Below are 16,010 nucleotides of genomic sequence, written 5' to 3'. Positions count from 1 at the left end.
TGTAAGAATTGGCTTTTGTAGTCTGGTCTGCCCTGTTCCCATGATGCACTGGGCCAGGGACAGACTAATTTGCATACAGCCAGGTTCTGAAACTGAGATTGTGCAATGAGCTAAAAAACGGTGTTGGATCTAGCCCTGATCTCTTGACTGGGTGAGAGTACTCTGCTTAATTCAGAGACTCTGTCCATCACCACCCCTTGTTGTAAATAATTTTGTCCACCCTAAGCGTGGAAGGGCATACTCAGATGTGAGTCCCTTGCTCATTGCACCATCAGGATTCAAGCAAGCCGGTCCGAAGACGGCTGTAATGCCAGAAACCGGTCCCCAGAAGCTTGTTTCCTTCCCAGTGTAAGAATTGGCTTTTGTAGTCTGGTCTGCCCTGTTCCCATGATGCACTGGGCCAGGGACAGACTAATTTGCATACAGCCAGGTTCTGAAACTGGGATGGTGCAATGAGCTAAAAAACGGTGTTGGATCTAGCCCTGATCTCGTGACTGGGTGAGAGTACTCTGCTTAATTCAGAGACTCTGTCCATCACCACCCCTTGTTGTAAATAATTTTGTCCACCCTAAGCGTGGAAGGGCATACTCAGATGTGAGTCCCTTGCTCATTGCACCATCAGGATTCAAGCAAGCCGGGCCGAAGACGGCTGTAATGCCAGAAACCGGTCCCCGGAAGCTTGTTTCCTTCCCAGTGTAAGAATTGGCTTATGTAGTCTGGTCTGCCCTGTTCCCATGATGCACTGGGCCAGGGACAGACTAATTTGCATACAGCCAGGTTCTGAAACTGGGATTGTGCAATGAGCTAAAAAACGGTGTTGGATCTAGCCCTGATCTCTTGACTGGGTGAGAGTACTCTGCTTAATTCAGAGACTCTGTCCATCACCACCCCTTGTTGTAAATAATTTTGTCCACCCTAAGCGTGGAAGGGCATACTCAGATGTGAGTCCCTTGCTCATTGCACCATCAGGATTCAAGCAAGCCGGGCCAAAGACGGCTGTAATGCCTGAAACCGGTCCCCGGAAGCTTGTTTCCTTCCCAGTGTAAGAATTGACTTTTGTAGTCTGGTCTGCCCTGTTCCCATGATGCACTGGGCCAGGGACAGACTAATTTGCATACAGCCAGGTTCTGAAACTGGGATGGTGCAATGAGCCAAAAAACGGTGTTGGATCTAGCCCTGATCTCTTGACTGGGTGAGAGTACTCTGCTTAATTCAGAGACTCTGTCCATCACCACCCCTTGTTGTAAATAATTTTGTCCACCCTAAGCGTGGAAGGGCATACTCAGATGTGAGTCCCTTGCTCATTGCACCATCAGGATTCAAGCAAGCCGGGCCAAAGACGGCTGTAATGCCAGAAACCGGTCCCCGGAAGCTTGTTTCCTTCCCAGTGTAAGAATTGGCTTTTGTAGTCTGGTCTGCCCTGTTCCCATGATGCACTGGGCCAGGGACAGACTAATTTGCATACAGCCAGGTTCTGAAACTGGGATGGTGCAATGAGCTAAAAAACGGTGTTGGATCTAGCCCTGATCTCTTGACTGGGTGAGAGTACTCTGCTTAATTCAGAGACTCTGTCCATCACCACCCCTTGTTGTAAATAATTTTGTCCACCCTAAGCGTGGAAGGGCATACTCAGATGTGAGTCCCTTGCTCATTGCACCATCAGGATTCAAGCAAGCCGGGCCGAAGACGGCTGTAATGCCAGAAACCGGTCCCCGGAAGCTTGTTTCCTTCCCAGTGTAAGAATTGGCTTTTGTAGTCTGGTCTGCCCTGTTCCCATGATGCACTGGGCCAGGGACAGACTAATTTGCATACAGCCAGGTTCTGAAACTGGGATGGTGCAATGAGCTAAAAAACGGTGTTGGATCTAGCCCTGATCTCTTGACTGGGTGAGAGTACTCTGCTTAATTCAGAGACTCTGTCCATCACCACCCCTTGTTGTAAATAATTTTGTCCACCCTAAGCGTGGAAGGGCATACTCAGATGTGAGTCCCTTGCTCATTGCACCATCAGGATTCAAGCAAGCCGGGCCGAAGACGGCTGTAATGCCAGAAACCGGTCCCCGGAAGCTTGTTTCCTTCCCAGTGTAAGAATTGGCTTTTGTAGTCTCGTCTGCCCTGTTCCCATGATGCACTGGGCCAGGGACAAACTAATTTGCATACAGCCAGGTTCTGAAACTGGGATGGTGCAATGAGCTAAAAAACGGTGTTGGATCTAGCCCTGATCTCTTGACTGGGTGAGAGTACTCTGCTTAATTCAGAGACTCTGTCCATCACCACCCCTTGTTGTAAATAATTTTGTCCACCCTAAGCGTGGAAGGGCATACTCAGATGTGAGTCCCTTGCTCATTGCACCATCAGGATTCAAGCAAGCCGGGCCAAAGACGGCTGTAATGCCAGAAACCGGTCCCCGGAAGCTTGTTTCCTTCCCAGTGTAAGAATTGGCTTTTGTAGTCTGGTCTGCCCTGTTCCCATGATGCACTGGGCCAGGGACAGACTAATTTGCATACAGCCAGGTTCTGAAACTGGGATGGTGCAATGAGCTAAAAAACGGTGTTGGATCTAGCCCTGATCTCTTGACTGGGTGAGAGTACTCTGCTTAATTCAGAGACTCTGTCCTTCACCACCCCTTGTTGTAAATAATTTTGTCCACCCTAAGCGTGGAAGGGCATACTCAGATGTGAGTCCCTTGCTCATTGCACCATCAGGATTCAAGCAAGCCGGGCCGAAGACGGCTGTAATGCCAGAAACCGGTCCCCGGAAGCTTGTTTCCTTCCCAGTGTAAGAATTGGCTTTTGTAGTCTGGTCTGCCCTGTTCCCATGATGCACTGGGCCAGGGACAGACTAATTTGCATACAGCCAGGTTCTGAAACTGGGATGGTGCAATGAGCTAAAAAACGGTGTTGGATCTAGCCCTGATCTCTTGACTGGGTGAGAGTACTCTGCTTAATTCAGAGACTCTGTCCATCACCACCCCTTGTTGTAAATAATTTTGTCCACCCTAAGCGTGGAAGGGCATACTCAGATGTGAGTCCCTTGCTCATTGCACCATCAGGATTCAAGCAAGCCGGGCCGAAGACGGCTGTAATGCCAGAAACCGGTCCCCGGAAGCTTGTTTCCTTCCCAGTGTAAGAACTGGCTTTTGTAGTCTGGTCTGCCCTGTTCCCATGATGCACTGGGCCAGGGACAGACTAATTTGCATACAGCCAGGTTCTGAAACTGGGATGGTGCAATGAGCTAAAAAACGGTGTTGGATCTAGCCCTGATCTCTTGACTGGGTGAGAGTACTCTGCTTAATTCAGAGACTCTGTCCATCACCACCCCTTGTTGTAAATAATTTTGTCCACCCTAAGCGTGGAAGGGCATACTCAGATGTGAGTCCCTTGCTCATTGCACCATCAGGATTCAAGCAAGCCGGGCCGAAGACGGCTGTAATGCCAGAAACCGGTCCCCGGAAGCTTGTTTCCTTCCCAGTGTAAGAATTGGCTTTTGTAGTCTGGTCTGCCCTGTTCCCATGATGCACTGGGCCAGGGACAGACTAATTTGCATACAGCCAGGTTCTGAAACTGGGATGGTGCAATGAGCTAAAAAACGGTGTTGGATCTAGCCCTGATCTCTTGACTGGGTGAGAGTACTCTGCTTAATTCAGAGACTCTGTCCATCACCACCCCTTGTTGTAAATAATTTTGTCACTCAAATAGAGCAATTGATAGGCACCAAAGGCCTTGAAGCTGGCATTTTTGAGAGGACATACCTGCCACACCTGGAGGAAAACCTCAAAAAGACTAAACAAAAAGTTGAAAAAAGTTAGTCAAAAATTGACAGAGGGGTAGCTTTCTCCAGATCTGAGTTGACTGGCGCGGAAAGAAAAGAACTGATGTCAGTGCACCTGGGTGGCGCCTATATAGGCATCACACATGTCACTTCCGATGCGGACGATGCCATGCCAAGCTTATCGAAGCCACTTACTGCAACGCATGTGTACTGCTCCAGAAAACTTTCTGGATCTAGTGTGACGCTTGGTGATAATTCTAAGGCAAGCAATATGCGGCTCTTAGCCTCTATCACATATATGTACTTGTAAAACACACTAACAATTGCCAGGGTATCCTCGCGGGGAGCAGGTGTGTGTGCCCAGCCCTGCCTATGGTAGGCTGGTAAATAATAAAGTCAGTTCTTCAGCTTCATGCAGAATTCAAGAAGAAAGAAGGAAGTTCTGTTGTGCAGTGGGAGGCTATTCCACGCTTTAGAATTGATGTAATGCTTTAGGATTGATGCAAGGGAACGCCGCGTCCCAAGGCAGTAGTGGCCGCAGTTGCCCTAGTCGAATGGGCACTCAGCCCCACAGGAGTCTCCTTTTTCGCCAAGGAGTAACATGCTTTGATGCACAGAATGACCCACCGGGAGAGGGTCCGTTTGTGCACAGCCCGACCTTTTTTGGCACTCACGTAACCAACAAAGAGCTGATCATCCACCCGGAACTGCTGTGTACGCTGCAGATAGAGTGGGCGCGCACGTTTTGGGTCCAGACAGTGGAGCCTCTCCTCTTCGCTCAAAGGATGCGGGGCGGAAAGAAGGTGGGCAAAGTGATGGTCTGCCCGATGTGGAAGAGCGTGACAACCTTTGGCAGAAAAGAAGAACGGGTCCTCAAAACCACCTTGTCCGGATGAACAGAAAGGAAAGGAGGTTTGGAAGAAAGGGCCCGATGCTCACTCACTCCTCCTGGCAGAGGTGATAGCAACCAAGAAAGCTGTCTTTAGAGTGAGAAGACGCAAAGGACAGTTATGAAGGGAGCGCACATCAGAAAACTTAAGACAAGATTTAAGTCCCACTGAGGCATTATGAAGGGTACGGGTGGAAACAAATGCGTAATGCCTTTAAGAAAACGGGTAACAATCGTGGACTTAAAAAGAGAAGGCTGATCTGGAAGCCGCAAAAAGGCAGAGAAGGCCGAAAGATAACCTTTGATAGTGCCCAGAGCAGAGCCCTGCTGGGCCTAAGCGAGAAGGAACAGAAGAACCTCAGAAAGAGGGGCAGAAAGGGGATCCGCAACCTTCGCTGTGCACCATGCCACAAATCTGTTCCACCTGCAGGCATATACCGATTTGGTGGAGGGGCGCCTGGCTGCCAGAATGACTTCGGGAGGAAGATCGAAAGGTGTCAACTGTCACTGCTCAATCTCCATGCATGGAGGTGGAGGCTGGACAGGTTCGGGTGGAGGACCGTCCCCTACTGCTGCGACAGAAGATCCTCCCGAAGACGGATCGAGGGATCGATGCTCATACTGAGTAGCTCGGGATACCATACTCTTCGAGCCCAGTCTGGAGCCACAAGAATGACTTGGGCCCCGCCGCACCTGATCTTCTTCAGCACTCTGGGCAGAAGTGGTATAGGCGGAAAGGCGTACAACAGACCGCAACTCCACTCGCAACAAAAAGAGTCTCCGGGCAAGCGCCGCCTAGGAAATTCTAACGTGCAGAACTGATGATATTGAGCGTTCTCTTCGGTGGAGAATAGATCAAACCAAGGCTCTCTCCACTGCAGAAAGAGACCATTCGTGATCCACCATGCACCGGCGGCTGAGTTCGTCCGCCCTGGCGTTCAGTGAATCTGCTAGGTGTTGAACCACTAAGGGAAAGCCTTGATGTTCTAGCCATGTCCAGAGGCGGCGAGCCTCCTGACATAGGGTCCACGACCCCATCCGCCCTGTTTGTTGCAATACCTCATGGCGGTGGTGTTGTCCGTGGACACCTGCACTACACTTACCCGGACAGAGTAAAGAAATGCCTTCAATGCAAGTCGGATCGCCCGCAGCTCCAGAAGGTTGATATGGAGCCGGGACTCCGCCGGAGACCAGAGGCCTCTGATCTCCGCCTCCCCCATGTGGCCTCCCCATCCCAGGAGGGACGCATCTGTCACTACTGTGTGCTCCGGTTGGGGAAGGGAGAGGGATCTGCCACTGACACAATCGCGATCCGTGAGCCACCACTGCAACTATCTTGCAGCGCTCTTCGAGATCCGGACGCGATTGGACAGGTTGCCCTGATGCTGTGCCCACTGGAACTTCAGGACCCACTGCAGAGCCTGTATATGCCATCTGCTGTGCACCAGCAGGATACAGGAGGCCATCAGGCCCAAAAGCTGGAGGGTCAGCCTGACAGAAACCCAGGATAGCAGCTGAAAGAGCGGAATCATAGCCTGAATATCCCAGATCCACTGCTCTGGAGGTTAAACCCGGAACAGCGTCGAATCCAGAACCGCTCCGGTAAAGGGGAGCTTCTGAGAGGGACTCAGGTGCGACTTCGGCAGATTGATGGAGAACCCCAGCAAATGTAAGAGGTCAGCCGTAGTCTAGAGGTGGGTGACGACTGCCTGGGGCGAGCCCGCCTTCAACAGCCAGTCGTCGAGGTAGGGGAAGACTGACACCACTTACCTGCGCAGATGAGCAGCGACCACCGACAACCTTCGTGAACACCCAAGGGGCACTGGTAAGGCCGAGGGGGAGCACGGCAAACTGAAAATGCTCCTGGCCTACCATGAACCGCAGGTAGCGCCAGTGGGCCGGCAGGACGGGGAGGTGAAAATATGTGTCCTGCAAGTCCAATGCCACCATCCAGTCTCCAGGGTCCATGGCAGCCAGGACCTGAGCCAGAGTTAGCATCTTGAACTTCTCCTTCCGGAGGAAGTGATTGACGTCCCGGAGGTCCAAGATGGGGCGCAGGCCCCCCTTGTCCTTCTTGGGGACCAGAAAGTAGTGAGAATAACAACCACTCCCTACTTCCTGACCTGGAACGCGCTTGATGGCCCCCTTGGCCAGGAGGGCCGAGATTTCTTCCTGACGGAGAAGAGACAAATGATCCCCCGACATGCGGTGGCGCCGAGGTGGCATGGCCAGAGGGGCGGACAGAAAGGGGAGTGCTTAACTGTGGCTGATTATCTGTAGGACCCACTTGTCCGATGTAATTTCGCGCCAGTGGTGGAGGTAGTGGCGGATCCTGCCACCCACCGGCATGGGGTGCTCCCTGAAGCTCGGATTAGGAAGGCTTAGAGGCGGAAGCAGCGGGGGTGGAAGTGGACTGACCCACACGCTGGTTACCAGACCCGCCCCTGCGGAATCCACGGCCACGCTGTGGCTGGTTCTGCACAGGCTTGATGGAGGAACGTGCCTGGGTGCCCCTGCGCTGGCCACGAAAGGAACGAAACCCAGACGTGGCAGGGTTATTCGTGGAAATACCCAAAGACTTGGCCGTGGTCCGAGAGTCTTTAAAACGCTCCAGGGTATTATCAGCCTTATCGCCAAAGATGCAGGAGCCATCAAAAGGCATGTCCATGAGCGAGCTCTGGACATCGGGCGAGAACCCAGTAGAACGCATCCAGGCGTGGCGCCGCAATGCCACAGTCGTGGAAATTGCCCGCCCAACGAATCAGCGGTGTCCAAACCACACCTTATGGCAAACTGAGCTGCATCCTTGCCCTCCGCAATCGCCTGGGAAAGGACAGCCTGGACCTCCTCAGAACACTGAGGCAATACCTCAGCTACCGAATCCCACATGGCGTGGGAGTAACGGCCCAATAAGCAGGCGGTATTAACAGACTGCAAGCCCAAGCTGGCCGAGGAGAACAGTCTTTTGCCAAATTAGTTCAGCCTCTTGGAGTCCTTGTCCGGCAGAGCCGTGGGAAAGGCACTCTGCGACATCGAGGCCTGAATAACCAGGCTCTCAGGCGTTGGGTGAGTGGTCAAGAAGGCGGGGTCATGTAATTAACAAGGACACCCTGTAAATAATCTAGAGCTCCTAGGACAGGGTATAATGACAGTTGCAGAAAAAATTCCTAGGCAGTTCAATTGGTGCAAGAAGGCGGGGTCACCAGGTGCCGGCCGATGGCGCCTGGCGACGTTCTTATCCACCGGCGCCCCCGAGGTCAGCCGCAACCAAGTGCCCACGAGGACTTCGGTGAGAGCCTCATTGAAAGGGAGCAGCGGCTCCGATGAGGTAGACGCCGCCTGGAGCACCTCCGTAAGAAGGTTGGTCTTAAGGGGCCAGCATGGGGAGGTCGAGATGGAGAGCCTCCACAGCCCGACGCAGCACCACGGTATAGGAAGCGCCCTCCTCCATAGTAGGCGGAGGAGAGGCAAACCCTGGGTCAGAAGACACATCAAGCTCGCCCGCATCTTGGAGTTCGTCCACCCAATCTTGCTCGGAGTCACATTGCTGGGCAAGGGGGTCCTCTGAGCCATCCCAGTCCTTGTCTTGCTCCGGAGTAGAGGGAGCCGGAGATGGGGCCAGCGGCGTCAGGAACGACGCCGAAAATGGGGCCTGTCGGGGCCGAGCCGGAGCCGTATTCCAATTTGGATCCCAGGCCGGAACTAAATGGTTTTAGAACCGGGGCAGGGGCGGAATAAACGGCACCCAGTGCGACGCCTGTTGCGGCGCCGGGCCGGATGCAAGGGCGGAGCGGGGCTGGAGCAGGAGGCAAGGGCAGCGCCGAGGCAGGAGCCAGTGGCGCTGCACCTTGTGGCGCCGGAACCGGCGCCGCACGATCCTGTGGGATCCTGTGCAGGATCCGGCTGGCGCCGGTGGCAGAGCCGCCGGGCCAACAGGATCTGAACACGGGACCGCAGGGCCCGAAGACGCACCGGCGGGATCTCGGGGCCTAAAGCGGAGGTCCATAGCAGCAAGAAACTCTTGCATCTGTTCGGGAGTCGCCGACGGACCTGGGTATGGCGGGTAGGCTGCGGGACTCCCCGGCTCCAGAGGAACCGCAGGGGCGGAGCCCCTGACCCCCTCGTCCACCTCCGGAGAGCGACAGGACATCAGAGAGCGAACACGCTTCTTCGACTTCTTTTTATGGCGTCGCTTACCGGAATCTGAAGGCGAAGACTTAGAGCCCGAAGAGCGACGGCTCCGGTCCCGCGAACGGCCCCTAGACCCGAAGCGGCGGTGAGAGGAGTGCCGGACATCCAGCAACTTCAGGCACCGCTCCCGCAAGGCCTTTGGGGCCATGGCGCGACAGTCTTGACAGTCCCGGGAGTCATGATCGGTCTCCATGCAGTAGAGGCACACTTCTTGGAGGTCCGCCACAAACCTATTACGGCGGCACGACCCACAAGACTTGAATCCAGGCATCCCTACGTGCACCAGGAGACAAGAGGAGGAGACAAAAAGTCTTAAAAAAGTAGTAAAAAAATGACTGAGGTACTTGCTCAATCCGGATCTGCGCTTTCGGCGCGGACAAAGAAAGAACTGACGTCAGCGCGCATGGGTGGCGCCGAAGTAGTCTCCGTGAAGTCATCCCAGCGCTCACGACGCCAGTGACGGACGCAGAGCCGCACAACACCACCTACCGATGCACAAGGGTACTGCTAGGCAAAACTTTCCGGATCCGGTCTGACGCCTGGGGATTATTCTAAGGTAAGGAATCTATCACTAACGTGTCTCTTTCAGATTGTGTATGTGTGAGGAGTTAGAATTGAGTGCGTCTGTGTTTCCTGAGGTGTGCTGTGATGTGAGTTATGTGTGAGATTCTGAGGATGAGGATGACTCTGGCAGCTGTGTTCTAGACGGTTTGTAGTCTTCTGATGAGTTGCCTCGGGATCCGAGCAAAGAGGGTGTTCCCATAGTCCAATTTGCTGGGGACTAGTGTTCTAGCATTGCCTGGGAGCCATTTGAAGATCTTCCTCAGAATCTTCAGGGTATGGAAGCAGGATGCAGTGAGGTGTTGACTTGTGCAGTCATGTCCAGTTTGCGGTCTCTGATTATTTCGAGGTTCCTAGCATTGGTTCTGTGTGTTGGTGTGGGTCAGAGTTTGACTGGCCACCAGCTGGAGTCCCATGGTGAGTTGTTTTTGCTGAAGATCACTACATCTGTCTTGTCAGTGTTGAGCTTGAGACAGTTGGTTTTCATCTATTTAATGACTTCGGTCATGCAATCAATAAACTTGTTTCTTGTATCGGGGTTCTTGTACGAGAAGGAAATATTGATTTGTGTGCCATCTGCGTAGGTGGGGATGTAGATGTTGTGTGAGCGGATAATGCTGACTATAATAAACACATTGTGGCAGAACCATTCTAAACAAGGAATCATTTCTGCATATTGTGTGGATCAGGTGGGTCTTCAGGTGATATATGCACCAAAACTATTGTGTTCTATGTTGCATGCACCAGCATCCATGGAATAAGTGGTCATTAGCAGATTAGTCACAAAGGTAATCCATAAATATACAAACATATCAATGTATTGCACTCCACAAGGCAAACTGCTATGAACACAGAGTCGTCTATGTAAGTAGAGGCTTTTAAAGTAATATATTTGGGTGCTTTTGACAAGCCAAACTATCAGACTTTTCGCGGTGTCCACCACAAAATGACAGCACCTCCAACCAGAGAAGTGGGAAGAAGGACAACTTTTAGCAAACACTAGGACATCCTTTAGAAACTGGATTTCTATTTTGGTGTGAAACTATTTCAGTCAAATTTTGTCAAATCTCTTGAAATCATATAAAATGCAGAAAAAGAAAAAGGTTTGCTTTTCTTTTAATATCTATTCACCAATATTATTTACTACCAAGATGAAATTGATATGGTTATAACTTTAAGCAACTCCCTGCATTTAAACCTAGTTCAAAAGAAGCATTTTTCCAAAAGTACCTTTCTCCTCGATATAGAGAATTCTCTCTCGCACTGTTTACATTGCATAACTTCATCATCTTTCAACCACGTATGGCCCTGAGAAGTAAGAAATGACAGAGTTTAAGATTGTAATCCAAATAGGATTGGTGAAACAGACAATTTAATTGAAGGGACATTAACCTTTATTTTGACATCCATTTGTTAATACCACAAGTTTATCTCAGAGGTTAATACCCCTATGGTTCTTGGTTCCTTTGTTTGCCATTTAGACATTAAAACATTTTGGCCCTTGCATTTATTATTTTACAAATTAAGCACTGATCAGAACTCATCTCTGCCATCAATATTTTGTGAATTATATGTCCGGGTTATTGATACATTATGAAACATCACTCACTGACTTAGCAAATGGTTTAACGTCATATAACAATACAAGAACATTTGTCACAAGTAGCAGATACACAAAACAAACAAAGCACCATTGTGGCTGGTTTTGACAACATATTATGGCTGCTTTCTGGGAGCAGCTTTGGAAGGAATTGGGCCGGAAATAGCCATCAAAGATAACAATGGTCCTATATGAAACGCCATTGGCATCTACATTTGCAAATACAGCCATAGCAAAATTCATCGTCCTTACACAGCAGTAAGCCAATATTCTCACTTAATTAGAGTAAGGTCTGAAACCATACACATCTAGGGCCAGCTGTATGTACTAAGCATTTTTATGGTTTAAAAAACTCTAATTCAGTATTTGTGACCAGGAAAACTGCTTTTGCAGATGTACTAATTAGATTTTAGAAGTCAGAAAATCTGGCCGCAAAATACTGAAATGTTACCATGACTTCAACGGAGGTGGTAACCCATACGCAAAAAGCAAAGGGACTTATCTCCTTTGTGAATTAAAAAGAAAGTTTGTTGGGAAATAAGCAGTGCCAACTCCTAAGCAAACAAACAACAAATGCTTTTCTTTTTAAACACAGTTCCATTTCCTGTAAGGAAAACCGGTTGCACTTAGAAGAAACAAAAGTTTGCTTAATTTATAAGTAATTGCAGACATGGTGGTCTGCTGTCGCCAGCCTGCAACCGTAGTGAGTAGCAATTTGCGACATACCTCATTAATATACATGAGGTAGGTCGAATTAAGACCCACTACGATTCGTAATTTTAAGAACCGTCCTATTAGTATATAGACTGGTTCTCAATTCTTTTTTAATGTTTGCAAAAACACTGGTAGCAACTTGTGATCAGGTTTGTGTACTAATACCCTCAAGTTTTTCTAAGATGTTGTTTTTTTTCCACTTTACCCGAGTGATTAATGGTATCAGTTTGGGCAATGCGTGCATACAGCACATGATGGTTGTTTTTGACAGCAGGCTGCATTTGTCTATGGTAAACATAACAGACTGCAAGTCCCCTTTGCTAAGCATTACTTCATAAATCCAGTCTGACCTGTTTGGTCGCAGAGGTTGCAAGACCCTTCACTGTGCTTAATGTAAGTTTCCTTGAATCAATAAAATCTGCCTCTCTCCCCTATTCCTGTGTTATCTACTATCGTCCACCCAATGGTCAAATCCTCTACGGTTTTCTGAGGTAAATCAATATTAACACCCTGACCAGTACAAACCAGTCTGATCTTGCACTTCTGGCTCCAGAAACCTGCAAATAGAGACGCAGGGGAAACTGCACTTTTTCCGGATAATGAAAAGAACTTCCATTTTGAAAAAGGCAGTACTTTGGTTGGAACAGACGCTCTTCCTGTGCCTCAAAATTAATGTCAGTTCTCTTGTCCCACAACTTTGTACACTGTCTAGTTACCGCAGCCATAATAACTTGGCACAACTGTCCATGTTAAAGATTCACACCTCTAAATTGCTGGTTCAAGACTCTTCCTCAATGGGTGGTGGTTTTTGAGTCAAAGTGATTTTAGTTATAATTGTTTGGGGTTTAATCTCAACCCTAGAAGGTGAGGTTGCCTTCTAATTTTCTTTCTGGATCATAATTTTAACAGTTATTTTTTTTAACTTACCGGTGAGTAAAATTTGCATTCTTCTTTGAAGATAGCGCAGTGAGTGAACATTGACTTTGTGTGCTGTTAATCATATATGCTGCATCTGATTTTTCATTCCCTAAGAAGTCCTAGAGTAATCCTGAACTGCCCTGCTTCAACACCCCATTAGAGTCATTTTAGTACACTATGTAAATGTTGTAGCTACCTTCAGCGCTTTATTTACTTCTTTTATATCTTCCATCTTCATCTTGGATCTGAAACAAAGGAAAAGAAATCAGAGAGGGTCTTCAAAAATGAGAGAGAATTCAATTCAAATGCCTTACTTAGCAAGTAAGCCAATCATGAGGAGAGAGGTCTCTAACTTGCCTCTTAATGCCTTAAAATGTGCAAAGTCTTACAACAAACTGAACATGCCGTCATTTGTCCTAGGTCTCATACTTACTGCGCTGTTCCTTTTTTTAAATCGCCGAGTAGAGGCCACACATATTTAAAAAATTAAATTGAGTCATCTAAGTTGCTCTATAATTAGCTTTGTTTCCTTACCAGAAGCAACTGCTGGCATTAGAACTCTTTAGATTCAACTCATTCAATCTGGGTCACACTGTACTGAGTGGAAATCCAAGAGCATGCTAGTAACTGTATGCTTGCAACAACCTAAATGGGTAGGTGAAAGGCAGCAAATAGTTTAACTGAACACAATCTGATGCAAAAGCTGTGGGCTGGGGCACTGAGCCAAGTGGTATTTTTAACTAACAGGAGGTTGCAAACGTTGCAAACGCACTGAAGAAACCACTTCTCATACTGTTCCATGGCTTTTCCCAAGTTGTCCAAATACAAGGTAAGGTCTACATTTAAATACTACATGTTCACACCTCACAAGAACAAGCTGCACCTTCATTCCCAACAGAAGACCAAACGTCTCTTATTTTTATGCAATGTCTCAGATATAAAAGAGATCAGCGTGTAAATTACTCAAACAGGTCGTTTGTTGGCTGTGAAGTTTCATGGCAAATATTTATTTTGCATCAAGATGTCGTGATAATATTAGCAATTATCTGTGAATTTTGATTATAAAAAAATAATTTTGATAGCACAGTGCCCCCTCACCTGCCCCACTTAGGTTGTCACTCAAACACAATAAGCACGCAGGTAAAAGATACATTTGTTCATGTATTTTATTTGTCATAGTTAACAAAGTAAAATTTTTCTCAATTTACAAACGGTTTTACAATTTAGAAACAAACTCTTATTATACAAAGATTCCCAACAAAGGAAAATAGTAAAAGGTATGGAAGGTTTAATGTAAAGTGGGCTTATGATTATCGCTGGCTTTGTTGGGAACTCTATTAAGTGATCTCAAAACCAAGAAGTCATTTATTTTTAATGTCATTTTAATTTTATACAGTGGTATACTCCTCTCAGGTTTTCCAGCTGTATCACTGTGAAAGCGATGGCACAGGAGGTGGGCAGTATTTGTACAACCAGAGACCTCCAAGAGGCCTGAGGCGAGTGTTGCTGTGGCTCGTATGCTTGAATTATTTCAGTGGTCCTTCTATAGCCCACGCAGCATACTTTGGGCATGGCAATTCACCAGTGTCCCTACTGACCTGTCCGTCTCTCTCCAAAAGAGTGAATATTGGCAATGGGCAGCCAGCGAAAGGCAGCTAAGGCTACGGTCCACAATGGTGAGCATAACCCATTCCGATATACCATGGTTAGAATGCTAATGTTGAACAACATAAAGCAGCTCCACTTTTTTTTCTTACTTTCCTTTTATTTCGCTCAGAGTTTACCAGTGTATTTTGCCAGGAGCACTTTCAGTTTAAGTATTAAATTCAGCATAAAATAATTGTTCCTCAGCTGTTTAAAATGCAACTCGTGAAAAACCCGCTTAACTGCAAAATGATCCTTTTGGAAAAGTGCATATCATCCAGTCCTAGATATGGAAAGATGTTTTCAAATACTGAGAGTAAAGAAGGTACACAGCAACCCCTCATCGGTTTGCATCGAAATTACCAGAGGGTTGGCAAATGCACTACTGATGCATGGAGGACAGCAATATGTTTGGTTTACGTAAATCTCAGGCGATACGGTAGAAGTTGGCACTGTCAGATGAAAACAGCCTAACATAGGGAAAGTGTTTCCCCTCCATGCAACATTCCTTGGAGCGACTACGTTACAGTGTAAGGCAGCAGATCATGCCAAGAACTCCTCTCCCTTGACAAGGCAAGATGCCGTCTGCCACATGTCATCTGGAGTGAAAGACCTGGACCATGGCGACAAATATAGAGATAATGTGATTCAGCTGCTGTTGGATTATTCTCCTGTGAGGAAGGAGTTGCATCCCTGGTGTAGTGGGTGGCAAACCAGGGCTGACAATGCCTGATTCCGGATTGTGCCTAGGTCTGTGGAAAGAAAGAGGCCAGGAGGTGTTGCCAAAAGAGAAGAGCAAGTTCCTATGACTGACTGGGTCAGGATGAGGTGCTAACATCAGAACTGATGTGACTACATGGGGCTTATTGACACAGAGGAGCAACATCTGGCCAATTGACTCCGTGTCATAAGTAATTACCGCCTATATTGCTATGCCATGCCACCAAAAGAGGATAAAGGGGCAAAGAAAAGAGAGGATGGATGTCTTCAACTTTCAGCTGCACCATGGAGTCAGTGACTGTGATAAGATCGCAATGGAATTGGGTGCAATCCTCGACAATTATCCCACACAGAAGGGCGTACGTTCCCAGAACTGATACAGGACCTACAAACCACCACCAAATCAATTGAAAAGAAAGTCATGACAATAGCAGATGAACAAGGACCTAACCCTGACAGAGCATGATGTTAAGGGTGTGACGGCAAGGGTGAAATGCCTTGAATCCTCATTAGAGACCAAACAGATTAGCTGAAAGATGTGGCATAAGCAGCAAATGTCTGTCTGTATTCTGGGTGACCTGTGACTTCTGGAGTTTCATTAAAAAGAAGGCGCTGCATCTTGATCTGTCATTTCTAAAATCGATACTGAGGGATTTCAGGCTTCTAACTAAGAAAGGGAGAGAGACTCTGAGGTAAAAGATAGTGTCCTGGTGGTGTTCTGTAACCATTCTGAGAGAGAAGTGGTACTTTGCGCAGTTAGACAATGGACTGATTTACAGCATCACCCACCTTTCGGCACCCATAAAGACTCAGCAGACAACTAATTGCCTTGCCAAGAACAAACGGCTAGTAACCCGAGTCAGAACCGCGCAAACCTCTGCCCATAACGCACAAGTGTGCGGGTATGCCCAGATCATGTGCAGCATGTCCGCCACGTGGGCGCAGCAGCGAGGGCTATCAAGAGACACTGCAGGGAATGTTTTATGTAATCTGGCCAGTGTAA

At 48.3% G+C, this 16,010-nt stretch overlaps 1 protein-coding gene across 3 annotated transcripts in view; it reads right to left on the bottom strand.

Moving 5' to 3' along the window:
* The window catches only part of RUFY1 (RUN and FYVE domain containing 1), a 594,809-nt gene that overhangs the window by 74,470 nt on the left and 504,329 nt on the right, over nucleotides 1–16,010 (bottom strand). For all 3 annotated transcript variants that reach the window (XM_078653337.1, XM_078653336.1, XM_078653338.1), the window contains 2 exons: nucleotides 12,840–12,888; nucleotides 10,642–10,719 (listed from right to left, as the gene is read on the bottom strand). In XM_078653337.1, coding sequence (XP_078509463.1) covers nucleotides 10,642–10,719; nucleotides 12,840–12,888 — 127 coding nt within the window. The remainder of the gene's footprint in view (nucleotides 1–10,641; nucleotides 10,720–12,839; nucleotides 12,889–16,010) is intronic.

Source organism: Lissotriton helveticus, chromosome 7, assembly GCF_964261635.1.
Source record: "Lissotriton helveticus chromosome 7, aLisHel1.1, whole genome shotgun sequence".
In the NCBI taxonomy this organism is placed as follows: Eukaryota; Metazoa; Chordata; class Amphibia; order Caudata; family Salamandridae; genus Lissotriton; species Lissotriton helveticus.
Note: the sequence above shows the minus strand (reverse complement) of the source record. Positions and strands in the feature narration are given on the sequence as shown.